Raw genomic sequence first — 18,412 nt, forward strand, 5'->3', positions numbered from 1 at the left:
AATCGCCCAATCACACTATATTTCTTGAACTTCCAAAGCTGAAATACTCAGGCCCCGATAAATTCTCTAACTTCATCTAACCACCTCAATTACGATTATTATCTTATCCTTTCACCTTCAACTCTACAGTTATATATCTTCTTTCTCCAACGTGTCACCTGGAAAGGAACACGTTCCACATAATCATACTATTCTAATAGACATGTATCCGTGTGCATCCCTAATGACTTCTTCACAACTCATGACCTCATATGTTGACTTTATATCTCCTTCAAATCCCAAATATGCTACAGAAACTATTCATATCCACCAACGCTTGGGTTTCACACCCAGACATCAGTTGGAAGCTAGTGCTCCATGCAAGCTTCTTAAACATTCTCCACTTACAAATTGATCTTAAGAGTCTGATGCTTTCCTCCACCTCCCCTGTATGTTACGTAATGCCCGAGGATACCCACATTGATAACAGATAAATATCTGAAAAAAAAAGGTGAAATCACAATGCACAGACGTACCCCGACTGCTCTTTTCATGTTTATTTTCAAAGAGCGATACTGTGAAATTCTTTACCCTTTTGTCTCTGCATTTTTTTTTCTATATTGAAGACTCTGAACTGTAAGTACCGGAAGAGTTTAACTCAATCACCTCTGAGTTTTTTCATATTTCCTTTCACCCGAGATGACCATGACTGAGGCACATTTTTGCCCTTGCCACGTCGTCTACTATATATTTCACAACTCCATTGCTGTGCTTTTTGCTTATTATACTGACACTAGAATAGCCGCACCCGTAAAATACAATTGTAATCAGCATAGAACAGTGGAAGTTACCACGGAAAATTCCATTAGTAGAGTGTTAAATTTCAAACCCCGACTAGCCGCTGGCGCCGAGAAGTGGGAGAGAGACACACACACGGTCTCCTCGCTAACTTGTGTCCTCACCCCTTGTCAAGCTCAGAAAAATAAATATTTACCTCAACATAGACTTTAATTGCAAGACTAAGAAGACTCCAGACTCATACAATAACTCATGTATCCACAAGTTCTCAACGAGAGATGTGTTCGCGTATCCTTGTAAACGGCCTTTCCTTAATCCTCACATCTTAATGCTAACAGAATGCTTTCCTTGACCATAAATGTTTTGTAGTGGGTAATATATGATGCATCATTAATCCCGTCCGATAACGATATTTCAATCTCACTTTACAGAAGCGATGGTCCATCATTATTAATAACTGCTGCATGTCATATTATTGGATTTTGCTTGAGTAGTAGACCTGTAATGCATCTGCATGGACTAATTTAGTTAATGCTAATTTACACTTAACTATATTAATTCATTTCTTCTGGTTGGGATTTCCTTTATCATTTATCCTCAAGCAGTAAAAGTATGGAATTCTTTTCCGTTTGTATTTCCCGCTTCATAAACTTTTTTTCCTTATTTATGAGTCAGATGAAAAGTGCCACTCCTCCATATGCTGGTGTATCTATGGGAGCCATTGCCTTTATCACATCTAATATCCCTTGAGCATTGCCACAGAGCTCTCTAATTCATGCACACATTTTGTAAACTGTACTTTGAATGAACATGTGAATTATTTAAGAATATGCATCTATATACCAACAATAAACCTTTCATCAATTTCTTATGCTGCAGCCATGTCTCCCCTATCTCCCAGATAATATGTATATATATGTGTATAGATGTATATTCATGTATGTGTCTAGATACAAGCACCACGTCTTTATCTTTCTCGATATCGCCACAAGACTATAACCTTGTCCTTAGGTTTAAGTGTCTGCAGTTATCTTTTAATCGTTGTTATTTATATAATTTCAGAAGAGTAATAAGATTTAGCATTTTTACCTTTATTGCGAAAGATGTGATTCATTTTGTGAGGCAATTCAAAATCATTCTTGACATTTCAGATATCACCGTTTCTATCTCTGGACATTTAAAAGACAACCAGAATAATGACGCATCAATAAATGATTACGAAGAGAGGCTTGGAAAGAAAGATATGTCCGTGAGTATTGATGATAAATATATAAGTATATATACACATATAATAGTAAGATGGTTAATATGACAGTGGAGGTTGGCTGCTCTGACGGTGGTGTATGTAGACGTCGTCGACAGTGAATGGACTAGTAAACATGGGGGTTGGATGAGGATGTGGCGGCACCACGTATATTTAATTCTCCATGTTACCCACAAGGTGAGGATGGTATTATATAGAAAGATTTCGTACTTAACCCTTGTCTGTGAATGTTGGAATTGGTTGTGTGACGTGTCTCTTGCTCTTTCGTCGTAAAAGAATCTTGGTTGTATTATATTCCCAACAGACTCGTTTATATTGACTGGTCACCAGAAACCTTTATGATCATCGCTCTCTAGTTTTCCCGTGATGCTTCGCTCTTTTTACCCAAGTAGAGTAATAGAAGTCATTTACGATTAGAGTGCGTTCTAGGCAGAACCTTATTTATGGACAGACGAAAATCAGATGATTGTTTGCCTCAGCAGTGGCTCCCAACCCCAGGGTCGTAGTCTTAAGTTTGGTTCTCCACGAGTCTTCTGTAACTCTCCTGCTGCACAACTTTCCTCTGTAGTCCATCTGTGGCATCGCCAAGATGGGAGGCTACAGCCGCTTCTCTGTATCTTTGCCTGATTCAAACACTTGTCAGACTGGTAGAAAAGCAGACACCATTTAAGGACAAGTTGAAGAAGCTGTGGAAGGAGAAAATAGAGTAGAGAAAGACCTCATATATCCCAGTCTTTGAGTTTGCTTTTGGAGGATGAAGCATTTTCCTTCATCTGTGTCCAGAACGTTGTTGTTATGCACTTATCGAGATTAATTATGAACTTTGACTGGTGTATCCCTGAGAATGTGATCAGTTCCAGATGGATGAGGAACCCATTTATGTGAAGATAAAATAGTCCCAACAATGTTGTATGGATGTAAGGCATGGGCTGTAGGTGATGTATGGAGGAGTGGTGGAGGTGTTGGAAATGAAATCTTGGAGGACAATTTGTGCTGCGAGGTGGTTTGATTAAGTAAGTAATAAAAGAGTAAGAGAAAGGTGTGGTGATAAAGAGAATATGGTTGAAAGAGCTGAAGAGGGTGTGTTGAAATAGTTTGAACATATGATGAGAATGAATGAGGAGAGGTTGACAAAAAGGATGTATGTGTCAGAATTAAAAGCAAAAGAAGGGAAGATCAAACAGGAGATGGAAGGGTGGAATGAAAAATATTTTGGATGGTTGGGGCTGGGGTTTGAACATGCAGGAGAGTGAAAGGTGTGTGCAGGATAGAGTGAATTGGAACGATGTGGTGTACAGGAGATGATGCGCTGTTAATGGACTGAATCAGGGCAAATAAGTGGCTGGGAGAAACCATGAAAGGTCTATGGGGGCTGTGGTTTTCATATATTGCACTTGGCAGAGAATGGATGTATGCAAATGTGGCCTGTTTATATCTGTTCCTGGCACTACCTTCCTAATGTTGGAAATGGCAGACAAGCATGAAAGAAGGAAAAAAAGGTGTATTTTCAAAATGCCACTTCAAATTAGAAATTTTTCTGTCATATGATCTTTATGTTGGTCATTTGTAATGACAGCTAACTCATCACTAATACACTGACTTAATTATTTTTTTATAGGATATGACAATTATATGTTCTGAAAGCAGTATATTTTGTACATAGATTGTAAAGTATTGTTTTTTTTTATGATTTTACAGAATAATGTAAATGCTATAGGCAACAAATAATCTATGTTTAACAGTGATGGTACATGATGGGTCGAGGACGGCGTCTGGCCCTTGGAATATTTGTCCTTCTTCTAGTCGACGTCATATGGGTGGCTTCATCAGAACTGTCGGAGGTAATATAACCTTGAAATTGTTGTGCTTTTCATGATAGACTAGTGGGCTTGAAGGATTTAGAGCTTTGAGCTGGACATACACAAAACAATATATTAAAGAACATAAATTGATATTAGCTGATGTTTAAGAGTTAAAGAGATAATGGAGCAGTTGTTATTTGTTTGCATAGAGAAATATAGTTGTATGAAAAGAGTGAGCATAATCTCATGCAGTATCCATATGAGAGGCATGAATGGGAAAGCAGGAAAATATACAGAAGGTAGACAAGGTTACAGAGTGAATGGAAGAGAAAATGGTATTTATTGAATGACCATAAGGAGTCTGAGAGTGCTGGGGAAAAAGTGAATGAAAAAGGCGTCCACTGATAGAAGGGACAATCCATTTTTCCCATAGTATTTCATTTGTGGGGAACTGCTGGCTGGCAATATACTATGTAGAATTATTTCATTTACAAACAAGGTTGATGTGTTGTCAGGGGATTGAACCAGGGCATGTGAAGTGTCTGGGGTAAACCATGGAAAGATTTGTGGGGCCTAAATGTGGAAAGCGAGCTGTGATTTTGGTGCATTACACATGACAGCTAGAGACTGAGTGTGAATGAATGTGGCTTTGTTGTCTTTTCCTAGCGTTACCTTGCATGCTCGCTTGGTGAGGGGGGGGGGTGCCATTTCATGTATGATGGGGTGGCGGCGGGAATGGATGAAGGCAGCAAGTATGAATATGTATATGTCTGTGTATATATGTTTAGGTATGTATATGTGTGTGTGTGGGCGTTTATGTATATACATGTGTATGTGGGTGGGTTTGGCCATTCTTTCGCCTGTTTCCCTGTGCTACCTCTCTAACACTGGAGACAGCAATAAAGTATAATTAAAAAAAATACATAAACAAGGGAATATATTTTCAGTAATTGCTATAGTAGGATCTTGTCTTCTACTTAGAAAGGTGCCTTTTTGAACATAATAAGGTTTGTTTTTATGATGCCCATCTTCCACTGAATTAAGTGTTTAGATTGCCAGTTTATCTGTTTCATGTTGTGTTATTGGCTAGTTGGATGTGGGTAACATTTTTGTCTTTTTTGAGTGTCATCACGAAGTTTGCTATTGACTATAATTCTGATTCAAGGGGTTCAGTTTCATCATTTGTATAATCATTTAGAAATAAGCTGATTTCAAGTCTATGCAAGCTTTCCTTATGTGTATGATTTTATTTTCAGTACATCTTCCATGACACCGGCTTCAATAAACCCTTTTTTAGCACTTATTTAAAGACCAGCATGTTTTCATTATACTTACTGGGATTTATATTTTGGAGTCCATGGAGACATCAGTGCACCCATGACCACCATGATGATCATATTTATCAGGTAAATAATAAGGACTCAGTTATCCTGTTTGCTCTTCCCTCTTAACTTGTATTTGATGTAGAACAAAAAAAGCATTTTTAAGATTACTCATGCTTTTCTCATTATATTTTAACATCTTTGGCATGATGATCAAACTTCCAAAATTTGAGTGGCATGGGACCAATCAGTGTTTGAATTTTGGAAAAATTCAAAAATTTGGTGACCTGCTCTCCATCTAGGCATTCATTGATATTGATAGTGAAACTGATTTGATGAAACTTGTTTTTATCATACCGAGGAGATGGAATTCTTACCTAGCTCTTGCACCTCTTTGGTTTAAAACATTCACTGTAATTGATAAAGTATGACACAATATATTTTTCTCTTATATCGTTTGTTTGTTTACAGTTCTTTCCAGTAGATTCTTACCTTATGCATGAATTGATAATTTTCTACAGTTCAGAAAATTATGGAAGAAAATTGTTGAAAAAATGGAGGTTGTACCTCTTACTGATCACACATTCATTCCTTCCACTGACTTAACAGCAAGTTGCTGGACCCAAGGTTACCCATATTACATGTGTACATTATCATCAAAGTAAAACAAAGTTATATAACTACAAAACCTTTGTTGAAAAAATGAAATTAACTGTATACATGAGTGGACCCATCTGGTGGTTGGGGGATTAGGTGATTTCTGTAAATCTCGACATTCCACATGCATTTTCAAGGATGCTGTCACCATTATATGCTCTCTGCAAGTGTATGTTACTCTCCTCAGTCATTATATATGAAATGTGAAACTATCACATGTAAAACAAGTTTTATGTTTTGAGCTGTATCTAAATCATAATACTTCATGTGGTTACTACTACTGTTAAATTCTGAATAAGATTATATTTTATATGGGTTTATGTATTGTGGTTTTTGGCATTTGACGATTACCATAGCAACTCCACTTACACAATTTTAAATGTACATTGTATAAAATAACAGAAACGACTCTTTCATGAAAGCAGCAAATCTACAAAAGATGTATCCTGTGCACAATGGGTTTTAAGTTTCAGATTAGAAGTGATCACAGCTTCCACACAAAACTTTGGACTAGCATTGTGTACTCACAGTGTCTTCACATTGCTGATTGTCAAGCTCATGAGAAAGTTCATTACTCTTTCAAATCCTCTCAGGACCTGTTTTTAGTAGAGAAATGGTTTTTCATACTTCAGCAATTTTAGTGTGTATTGCTGGCTGACCAGTGTATGCCTCAATTTGAAAACCACTAATTTTCTCCAAACTGTCTAGTAATTTTTTTTTTAGAGTTATTTTGATGATTTCATAATTTTCATTCGTCCTCATTACATTAGATTTTACAAATTATTCCCTGGATAATTTCCACTTGCCATATATGATGATTGATATAGCTTTTTGATTTTCTTATTCCTTATCTGATTTAAAACCCATTATATGATGACCATTCCTGTAACTTTTTATCTTGTACTTTTATTGTTATATGTCAGCTAAGTTCACTAAATGTCTTTTATGTCATTACAGGAAGTGGATGTGACTGGTGACATTGATTCACCATTATCAGAAGACAGACACTTGGTATGTTTAATTAATGTTTAGCATTTCTGGTATGTGGCACTGGTAATGTGTGTTTATATATGTAAATTCAGTATGTATTTGTAAGTATTGAGTGTCACCTGTCTTGACTTACTATGTGTCTCATTGTTGTGTTTACTTGTAAATTAAGTCATGCACTTCTTTCTTATGTGTCATTCATGGTTTTTACATTTATGCAAATTAACAGTTACTAAGAAGACTAATAGAAGCTTTCCTTACTGCATTTTTGACTGCTCTTATGAAAAGCAACTGGGTCATGGCTCATGCATTTGCATAAGGAGCTTGTTCTTTGGACTCTGCAAGATTTGTATGACCAGTTTGCTCAGCTGTGTATGCCTTTTTTTTATTGATTATTTAACAAGATTTTTGTTATATAAAACCTATTTGTATTTTTTAACTAAGTGGGTAATTCAAACTTTTATGATTTCTAGTGCTGCAAGTTGAAAAATGAGAGCATGAATTATGCAAGTATTGAGTGCATAAATATTTTTGCAAAATCTAGCTTGCATCTGAGTGCACATTATCAAGTTTCCATAATGTAGTATATGATTATAGGATAAGTAAATAAAGTTGCATTCAATGAGGAAAGTTGAAAATCTGCATTGTTAAAGCATTTTGAAAGTTTTTACTTATTTTTTTAAACTGTTTATAGGCCTTGCTACACAAAAGAGTGAGCGAGCTAAGTTTCATGATGAAACTATGTGATTAAGGATTAACAAAAGTTGCCTGTTTACTGAAGATAGGAAAGCTTAGATTATTTGACTTTTTTAGTCTTAAGATCATGGTTCTACATTTTCTGTAAAATGCTAGTTAAATGGGAAAAACTTGTCCATATCTCAAGTATCGTTACTGCATTCCCAATTTAAGATACAGTCTGTATAAATCACCTCCTTGATCTTCCAAGGAAAAGAGCTGAAAAATGGGACTAGGACTATCTGTCAAGCTGCTGTTTACCGATGCTGCATATTCAGTGTTCAAAATTTATTGCAGTAGAGTAACTAAAACCATGGTGAAACTCCTTGAACCAAAGGTAATTTTTTTCACCAAAATATTCATGATTATGTAAAAAGAATTTATGTTATGAGTGAATTTTTCTAATTTGTATCACCCCTGAAATGTGGAGGCCTTGAGATATCTGCCTTCCTTTGCATTATTGCAGGTATGGATGGCACTGTCTCTTTCTCATGCCTCCTTTCCTTGGGCCCTATTCCTCCCACAGGCCCTCTCCTTTCATCATTTTTCTCCCATGCCCATTTTTCTGAAACATGTCCCTTAAATGTCTCCTTTCTCTTCCTTGCCCCACCCCTCTTTTGACATTCTATTTCTCCCAAATCCTCCTCTCTTTGAAGTCTTTGCCACCCACATGTCCCACAGTCTCCTTTTCCTGCAGCTTCTCCCTCTAACATCTCTTCTTCCTGCAGCCTCTCTCTCCCAAACTCCTCTCTTCATCGTCTTCCCTGGCAGCAACTCCCTGCAGCCTTTCCCTCCAGCACTCCTGTCTCCCTACAGCCTATTCTTAGACATAGTGGATCTCCCATAAATGGCAGAGCATTCCTCCATTAGGAGAGTTGGTCTTTGGTGTGCCTCTTTATCATCTTTAGAAAGTATTTGTTCCCACTTTTGAGTTTTGTCTTTTTTGTCTCTACCTGAAACATTTTCTGCAAGTCTTTTCTCGTTTTGTGGGTATACTCACATTGCTTATGGAGCAAAGTGCCAGAAGAAAGAAACATAGGTTTTGAAGTTTGGAAAACCTTTTCTCTCTGAAATTGTGTCTTGCAAGCAATTTTTTTTTTTACTTACCCTGCTCTGTCTTCCCCTCTCTCTTTTTTTTATAAAACTCTTCTCTTTACCAATTGTGACTTCTGAGTTAATGCACATTATTTGTAAGCTATGAGCTGCCAGGTAGATGATTTCCCTGGAGTGAATGTGTTTGCCATGTCATTATTGTGGCTGAATCTCTTTTAGTCAAAGATAGTCCTAAAACAAATGAGCTCTTTCTACCATGGGTTAATGGGTAGTGATGAATGGGAAAGGCTAAAGCTACCTCACTGGTTAGTCAGAGTGTTGGAAGGTCCTAACCCCTAAAAATCTAAGAGATGTATCATTGCTTGTGGGGCACTACTTCCAGGCGAAAAGTTTTTCAGACTGAACACCTACATTTGTTGTTAACCTCTGTTTTCTGTAAAGGTAAAACTGGTATCTAGAACCTTGAATTTGCAACCCTAGGACCCATTTTGATAGGCTTCTGTAGCCATCAAAGTTAGTGATTTCCAATGGCTCTGACCACAGATCATTAAGCACAGTGGTGTTTGAGTAGGGCAAGGGCAAGGCATTTGAGTCATTTTTTTAATGTCTTCAGTTTGGAAATTGATATGGTGATTCAGTGTTTCTGTTGTTAAAGGGATAGGTGATATTCAGAGTGCAGGTGAGAAAGTGTGATGTTTGTATGTCTAGAGAATGCACTTCCTATTGGGTGTATATCTGGTGGATTGGAGTTTAGGATTGCATTGACTGGATGGTGTGTAGGGTTTGTTGAGTTATTTTGGTGTAAATGTATTGTTTCATTGTGGTGTTTGCTTCTGTCCAAAAAACTTTATATGTATGTGGAGATTGTGGCTTCCAGTTTTTCTGCCTTTTATTTTTTGGATGCTATATTTTGATAAAGTAATTTTTCATGGCAGTGATTTGAGAATACATTGTTTAACTTTTGTATATGGTGGTGCCATTTTAAAAGTGCACAGAAATCTTTTATCACAATATTGTTGCATTTGTTTTATATTGCTACTTTAGTATATCTGAAACATTCTTAATTTTGCTAAAGTACATTAAAGGAATTATTTGATATGGGGCTCTTGCAGAATAGACAGATGCCACTCTGCCACTCTGCTCCAGTTCCGATCTTCACAGTGGATCAGATGGCATCTAGCATAGCAACAGAAAATGATGACAGTGCTAAGTTAATCCATTTGGTCCTCTGGCACTATTTACCTGCACAAGTGAGAACTGTTGCTGATAGTACTGATGAAAAGGTGCTTATAACTTCATGCTGTTTTAATGAATGTTTGGGTGAATGTTGCCATTAATGGATACATTCTTTGTGGTAATCCTTTCACAGAGCCAGCAAGCAGTGTAAATTTCAGTCCTTTGCTGACTGATAATGGAATGTGCGTCATCCAATCTGTCCTACGATGGCAGATGGTGATAGTATTTCTTAGTTGGCTTATGATTCTGCATTGTTATGCAGGCCTAACAATCCACATATTCAATAGTAGCCTTTTGGCCATAGGGGGACATGTTCCTCCAGGGCATGCATATCAAACAAATACTGATTCATCATATAATAAGATCACTCATGCCCAAGTTGGAACTTCCATTCTTGAGATGCTGACCATTTATTCACTTGTTCTGAATTCACCTCACACTTACATACACACATCATATATCTTCTGTACTGTAGTTCTTCCGGATGGATGTGGCCAGTTTCCTGTGTACTGGCGGAAAACCATAGAAGGAGATCCTGGGTCCAGAAAGTCAGTATTATTAAACAACTCCAGGAACCCTTTTATGGGGTTACTACAGCTGCTAGGCCATGGAACACTCTGGAACAGGGAAATTAAAGGACTCCTATGGAGTGAGAAGGTCCTTGATAGATTATTCTCTCCTCTTTCCTTTGAAAGTGATGCACCCTGGCCAAATGTGACATCTATTTTCTTCACTGAAATGAAATGCTAGAGGACAATGTGTAACATGAGATAGGTTGATCTGTAAGGAATAGTACTGGTTATGGTTTACCCTGACCTGTCATATGACCTGGTTCACTCCATTGATAACATGTTACCTCTTCCCCTGTGTAATGCATTGATCCACTGCATTCTATCCCATGGTTTTCTTGGACTCCAACTACATGTGGTTATTCCACTACCTCTTCTCTGTTTACCAAACCATTCTCCCTGACCCTCTCACTTCACACACCACCTCGACCAAAACACCCTATATCTGCCAGTCTATCATCTAACACATTCAGCAAACCTTCAAAATACTCACTCCATCTCCTTATTACATCACCACTACTTGTTATTACCTCCCCATTATTTTATATATTCACCATTTCCCACATCAGCGAGGTAGCATCAAGAACAGAGGATGAGCTGTAGAGGAAAAAATCCTCACCTGGCTCCCTTCTCTGTCCCTTCCTTTGGAAAAGTAAAAACTGGAGGGGAGGATTTCCAGTCCCCTGCTCCCACCCATTTTAGTCGCCTTCTATGACATGTAGGGAATACGTGGGAAGTATTCTTTCTCCTGTGTCCCTGATAACCCAAAGTGTCTTTCACCTCATCATATGATCTTGCTTTATCCCTTCCCCTTTTGTCCTTCACTACTGACATGTAAATCATCTTAGTCAGTCTGTCATTCTTTCTTCCCTTATCCTTTCCATATACATCAACCATTTCAACACCCATTGATAAGCTCTCTCAGTCATACTGCACTTACAGCTATACTGTTCTCTTACACTGTTATTCCCTACATATGTAGATCAGCCTACCTCACACCACATATTGTTCACAGGCATTTATTTTTCAATTTGTCCAACCTTTTCCATTGTTTTACATTCAGGGCCCAAGACTCATCTCCACTTAACACTGTTGTGACTATTGTACCTTCAGACGTCCCAATCTTAGACTTAACAGATACTAACCTCTCCTTTCACACACTCCTCAGTGCACCCATGACATTGGCTTCGTCTTCCCTCCACTAAATCACTTCATCTTCCAATGTACCGTCCTCTGCCAAGTCTACTCCCAGGTACCTAAAGCGCTCATTTACCTCTAGTTCTCCCCATTCAGAGTTATTCTGAAATCATCTTGTCTTGTCCTCTCCTGCACCTCATTACATTGATTTTTTTCACACTCAGCCTTAACTCTCTCCTTTCACACATAATCCCAAACTCTTTCACCTGAAAAAGCATTTAGTTCTAGATCACATAATCCCAAACTCTTTCACCTGAAAAAGCATTTAATTCTAGATCACATAATCCCAAACTCTTTCTCTTGAAAAAGCCTTTAATTTCCCAGATCAACTGGATGATGTTGACAGCAAATAATTCTTTACTAGATGTAGTACCAGAGTTACCAGAGGCCATGGTTAGAAGCTGAGAAAGAGGCTGGTCAGGGGTGATGTAAAGAACCACTGGTTTAGTGTAAGGATTATGAGTAGTTGGAATAGTATAAGCAAGGAGACAGTGGCTGCTGGCAGAGGCTTACAAAGATGCTGTAGACCTGCCCTTCACTCTAATATCTTTACAGTTTTTTCTCTCACCACCCATCCAAAAACATATAAACTCTTTTGATGTACTGTTGATTTTTTAGCTTCTTACCATCGTGGAAACAATATCAAGATAATTTATTTTGATTTATGAAAAGGATTAAGACACCCATTCTTAGTTTAGGAAAAAACATATGAAATACCGTATTGTCTAACCCTAACTATGCAGATTTACGTTCACAAACTGTAATTTTCTTGTATTATAATTATATGATTATGTATAGAAGAGTATCAAAACCATCGTTTATCTTATGAATTAAGAGCTAAGCACTTGCACCATAGGAACAACACACTATCAGATTAGCCAATCTTGAGTACTGTTGACATGCCATTGATGTTGTTACTTTGATGGGGCTATGGGCAGTGATGGGTGTCACAGATATGGCAAGTTTCAAGACATGGTAAGTTTCAAGACATGGTGCACAGCCACCCACCATGGTCATTAGCAAGTCACTGTGCCCTCCAGGCAGCTCTAGTGATTCAGCTTTTGTATAGATTGTCATTTGTGGCCAGGCAACAAAACTTTGCTTGTTTGGAATTCAGCTAGTGGTGGGAACTTGTGTGCATAGATTGACTTCAGGAGCACCCTAATGTGTAATCATAGATTGATGCCATTAGCACCAAAAAGGCTAAACAACCATAATGACATCACATATCCTTGATGCAGATCCTTCCTAACCAAGAACCTCTCACCCTCCTATTTATGCAGTTCCTTTAATGATAATCATTTAATCAAGATAGCTAGAAATGTTTATTAACCTGTCTATCCATCTATGATCTTTAACTTTTTCCATCTATATAGGGTGCATCAAGTGCATTAAACTATCATGTCTCTCACAAGTATGCATTTAAATTTTTAGTGCATCTTTGTTATCCTGTTTTCCTTTTTTCATATGCCCTTATCTTACAAGGCTTATCACCTCTGTACATGATGATATTTCATACTGAATAGATGTTGACAATGAATATCAACCAGAAAAGTTCATTGCATCGTGTTAGATATCAAGATAATATTATAGGGTTAAAAGACATACATACACTGAACCATTTCTCTGTTGTGTTGTCAGAGTGAACCAAAATATGTACCATTGAAGTTACAAGATTCACAGGAAAAGAGCTCTGATGGAGACTCTGATGATTCTTCAGTTAAGTCCGTCCGCTTCAGCAAGTTAACAGAGGTATGTATTGACACCTGTTTTGACTGCATGATCACCTCTTGGAAGATGATTGTGTTATGTTTTATTGTTATTAACATATTAAAGCTTCTGCGCATTACTGTTATGGACCAGTGATAGCTGACAAATTTGTAATGTCTTTTGTTGTGTTTTTCAGCATTTTAATCAAACTGGCCTCATGCTGTACCAGTTTTCCTATTTCTGTATTTGAGAATGATTCAAATGCTATCTGGTTCTTTGGGCATATGCTGAATACATGAAATATGTGAAATATAGTAGGCTATGTGTTGATTATTCCAGACTGAATAATCTTGTTTCTTCCAGATGTTTTCCTATTTAGTACCAAGTAGCAATATTTGAATTATCTATTGAGGAATTCTGAAATGCTCTTCAAATACTATGTTTACTTCTCACTGCTGGACTGAATCCTTTGAGCTTCTGATAGAGTGGTTGCTCATGTAGGTTTAGAAGCACAGTTTAACTCCTGTAATGAAGTACATCTTACTAATGGAATATATCTGTCTGATAAAGGTGTACGTGATGTGCTCTTATTAACCAAAGGCCTGATGATGCTTAATCATTGAGACCCAGAATATGTACATTAAGCTTTTAAGCTCACTAAATTATAGGTATGTATGTGGAGAGACTCATGTAGCTCAGAATCCACTTTGGCTTCTGGACCAGTTTGTTTTATTTATCTGCTGTCAAGGCGCTGACTTGTGCTGAAGCTGTAACAAACCTTGCAGATCGAAGAGTTGCATTATTTCAGATGAGGAAACGAGATGTAGATAGAAATGTACCAAAAGAACTTCGCAAAACACTGAAATGGTTGACCAGTAAGGAAAAGGTACAAAAATCCATGTTGTAACCACTTGCAGACAGGGTCCAGAGACACCTGAGTCCTATTGTGATGTTATATACACTGATTCATGTTTCAGTATGCTTTAGTAAATAATTTCTAGATGATTAAGAGACATTTACTTGCATGGGTATTCAAGGAACCTGGCAATTCACTTCTCGTCTTAAGAAATTGTTTACAGTATTTGTTTTATGTGACTTAATCAAGTGGAAAAACTGAAAAGCCAAAAATGGACATGAGACTCATGCTCAGCTCATTGCTTTATTTACATGTGGAAATGTAGATGTTGTACGTTCCTTGATAAATGAATGTAATGCATAATGATTTTGGCCTGGAATAATTTTCAGTTACTACAAAGCGTTATATACTTGTTAGGTTAAACTGTTACATATCCCTTAACTGTGGTGAATACTACTACCTTTGCTGGAAGAATTTTGGAATGCAGATATTATTTGTGTGTTTTTTATTTGAAGGGATTCCTTAGTGTAGGCTAATGAATGACTGCATGAAGGTAATGTTTAGTTGTATACTTTCATTCTTTATGTAAATAGTTCCAGGTATATATAGCTACCCATGACTTTCTAGTATCCACAGGCATTTGCTAATGGTGAGTACAGGCAAATGATTATCATGGAACCTTTATTATTGCTTTTGAGTCTTTTGAATGTTCATTGCCAGTTTTTTCTGTTTATTTAGAACAACTGACTTATAAAGAGTTCACTAATTTCAGGTACGGCAGATGTCAGAAACTGAGGCAATGGATGCCATGATGTCACGCCTTTCTTTCTCTGCATCACTTCGTGCTGAGCAGTTGGCTATACAGGCAGCAAATAAGTTATCTGTTAAGGAGGTCATGAAAATTTCAAGTATATTCTGCTTACTGGTAAGTCTTCAGTCTTATGATAAACTGCATAATTTTGATATATAAGCCCCATTTTTCTGTCTGAGGCATTCCAGTTGGAGGTATTAGCTCCTGTGAAACTGTGATTTCCTGTTGTATATGTTGAAAATTTAGAGTAAGGAGTGCTCCATTATCATTATCATTCTTTTTTCACATTTTTGTTATGATGACCAGCCATTCCATGCATTATTAGTTTGTGCCACCTTTTCACTGTATCTCACTTATCCAGCACATAGACTGATATTGCACATTTTCCTTGAAAAATAACATCTCTTTGTCTGTTTCTGATGCATCTTTCTCCCAGTCCAAATAATTAGTTGTAGGACAGGGAGAGATGCAATACAGAAAAAGATAGTTGGATAGAGGTGATGCTTGGAGAATTAGTGAGATGGAAGGCTTTTGATTTCACTCCCGCTAGAAGAGATATGGATAAAGGATCATGCCAGGTATATGAGAAGTACTTCATACTAGGGTGAATGAAAACCCTGTAGATATTTAAATTCTTCACAATACAGAAACTTATGGCTCATGTACAACACCTCCAGCTTTTGTGAAGGAGACTTTAAGATTTTGAATATGTGGGGATTAATGGATAGAGTGGAGGATGTTGTTATGTCCATGTTTATGTTTTAACAGGGTTGAACTGTTGTATTTTGTAGATGAAGCAAGTGATGCAAGTAACACTTGAAAATGAACCCAGTGAAACAAGTTACACTTGGAAGAGATAATGAGGGAAATCATTTTAGCATCACTGAGAATAAGCTGGTTACTGCATCCCTATTCCATGATTTTGCATGGGTCTGAATTGAGAGAGGAAATATGTTCAATACAAGAGATAAAGCAAGTATTAGGAGGGAAAAAATGTCAGTTGAAGTGAGTAAAGCGAAATCATCTTCATAAGATTGAAGGGAGTTAGAATTTCAAGAGAGGAGATCATTTATGAAGAGAAGAAGTAGAGTAGGTGATAGGACAAAACCCAAAGGGTCTTCCTTATTTCTTCAATATATTTTGATTTAGTTACCCATATTTTAATGTATTTGTTATTTACCAATTTATTGTTTTATCTAAGGTTATTGCGCACCTCTTCCTTTTCAAAAGGTATTGGGTGTCTCTGCCATTTATTTTCCTATAGGATTAGGAACTCCAGTTCTAAGGAATTAGATCCAACAAAAAATGCATAGCAAAATGCATATTGTCCACCACATGTAAATAGGAACAGAGTTGGTGATAGATAGATAGCTGGATAGATTGAGAAAGTTTCCTTTTTGATATATGACTTGCAAGGTACCATCATTACTGATAACACTTGTATGCTAAGATACTGCCTTTGTTCATTTCAGTGGTTCATAGGAAATTATAGCTATCAAATAGCACTTAGTGACACAGAAGCTGGTGTTGTCAATGTCATCTCATCAACATCAGGATTATTTACCCTTGTTCTTGCAGCCATCTTCCCATCATCTACTTCAGACAAGTTTACACTCTCCAAGTTAGCTTCAGTTATTTTAATGGTTGTGGGTGTGGTGAGTATAGAATTTGTTGCACTATGAATTCTATTAGCTTCACAATACGAACTTGAATTTTTGAAGATTATGTTGCAGTAAAATTAAGAGATGCTGCATCATATTTAGATATATATATGCTTAATTAAGGGATAAAAAAAAAGTTTTATGCACAACTAATGTCAGAAGACTCTTGCATTGCAAAGGGCTTGATCTTAGTGATTGAACTTGAAGCAGAGTAGGCTATCCTGATTGTGTCCACTGTCCTTACAAATTTCATCACAGGCTAGCCATTCAACACCTCAAAATGAATTGAAATGTTATGTCAGTCTTTCCACGTGGGTCAAATGCAGTTCATGGCCAGCATGCCAAGTGACAGCCAACTTCACTCTGTGCACATTACAGTTTAGGTCAAAAATAAAAACCTTACCATACTTGTAGATAATGTAGTAATACCAACTTCTGTTTAGCACAAAGCATATCAGCATTAGTCATTATCTCCGAGATTCAGACTCCACAGGGGACAACTTAAGCTACCTGAATGTGGATAGGGAGTTGTGGTTTTGGTGCCTTACACATGACAACTAAAGACTAAGTGTGAATGAATGTGGCCTGTCTGTTTTCCTGGTGCTACCTCACTGAAGCGGGGTAGTGATGCTGTTTCCTGTTGGGCGGGGTAGCGCCAGTAATGGATGAAGGCAAGTGAGTATGAATATGTACATGTATATATATTTATATGTCTTTGTATGTGTATGTATAAGTATGTATATATGTATATGTTGATATGTATATATATGTATATCTGCGTGTATGGGTGTTTATATATGTGTGTGTGTATGAGTGGATGGGCCATTCTTTGTCTGTTTCCTGGCACTTCTTCGCTGACGTGGGAAATGGCAATTAAGTATGATATAGTAATAGATACACCAATGGTTTCTTAGCTATGTTTCTTCCTTGTTCAGCAAAGGAAGTATGCAAAGTGAGAGAGTCATGGAGAGTGGTTTAGTTAAGAAAACAGAGGTGGTGAAAGCCTTGCTTAAGATGAAATATGGCACGGTTGCTGGAGTGGATAGTATTGCAGATGAATTTCATAAGAAAGGGGATGACTGTGTTGTTGATTGGTTAGCTAGGATCTTCATTGTATATGTATTCCAGTGTATGATCCTTCTTTTGGAAGGTGATACAGGAGAGAAGGATTTCCAGACCCTGCTTTTGCCTCTCTTACTCCATAACTAACCACCATCCTTTGAATAGGTATAAAAAGCTTACCCTGCCTCACACTTTAGCAACCTTGCTAATACAGAAAATGGTAAGCACCTATGAAAAACATAACTTTTTATAATCTAGTAGTAGACACTGTAATAAGGTAACTGGTATGTTTTGAATTATATTGCAGGTTTTAGTGAGTGTAGAAGACATCAGTCTTGAGAATACAACTATTCCTGTTGGTGTGGTATGGTCATTAGTTGGGGCTATTCTTTATGCCTGTTATATGGTTTTTCTCAGGCGAAAGGCTCCAACTGAAGATCAGATTGATTTTACCATGTTCTTTGGTGAGTAATATTAACGAAATGTGGTGTTTGTGTTTATTATATAGTAAAAACATAGTACCAGACCATCTATTATCCAGCAAGACCGGTTATCTGGTTTATTTCTGTTAAGTCCCATTTGGAAAAGTGCATCAGCAATCCTGCCACAGAAGATGGTGAGCTAGCCACCACTCAATATCTGTATTTGTTTTGATTTAGTTGGCACTAGTCAAACCAGGGGAAAAGTTCCTTCAGTCTTGCCTTTAGATTATT

General features: G+C 37.2%; 1 protein-coding gene across 4 annotated transcripts in view; it reads left to right on the forward strand.

The window, feature by feature from the left end:
- Positions 1-1,898: 1,898 nt before the first annotated feature.
- The window catches only part of LOC139760636 (solute carrier family 35 member F5), a 36,095-nt gene continuing 19,581 nt past the window's right edge, over positions 1,899-18,412 (forward strand). For 2 of the 4 annotated variants that reach the window (XM_071684043.1, XM_071684047.1), the window contains exons 1-9: positions 2,083-2,218; positions 3,784-3,882; positions 5,100-5,249; positions 6,780-6,833; positions 9,710-9,880; positions 13,241-13,351; positions 14,938-15,090; positions 16,449-16,631; positions 18,007-18,163. In XM_071684043.1, coding sequence (XP_071540144.1) covers positions 3,793-3,882; positions 5,100-5,249; positions 6,780-6,833; positions 9,710-9,880; positions 13,241-13,351; positions 14,938-15,090; positions 16,449-16,631; positions 18,007-18,163 — 1,069 coding nt within the window. In that variant the 5' untranslated portion in view covers positions 2,083-2,218; positions 3,784-3,792. Of the gene's footprint in view, positions 2,027-2,082; positions 2,219-3,783; positions 3,883-5,099; positions 5,250-6,779; positions 6,834-9,709; positions 9,881-13,240; positions 13,352-14,937; positions 15,091-16,448; positions 16,632-18,006; positions 18,164-18,412 lie in introns of those variants that run through there. The other 2 variants (XM_071684044.1, XM_071684046.1) reach the window with 2 other exon arrangements.

This window comes from Panulirus ornatus, chromosome 37, assembly GCF_036320965.1.
Source record: "Panulirus ornatus isolate Po-2019 chromosome 37, ASM3632096v1, whole genome shotgun sequence".
Lineage (NCBI taxonomy): Eukaryota > Metazoa > Arthropoda > Malacostraca > Decapoda > Palinuridae > Panulirus > Panulirus ornatus.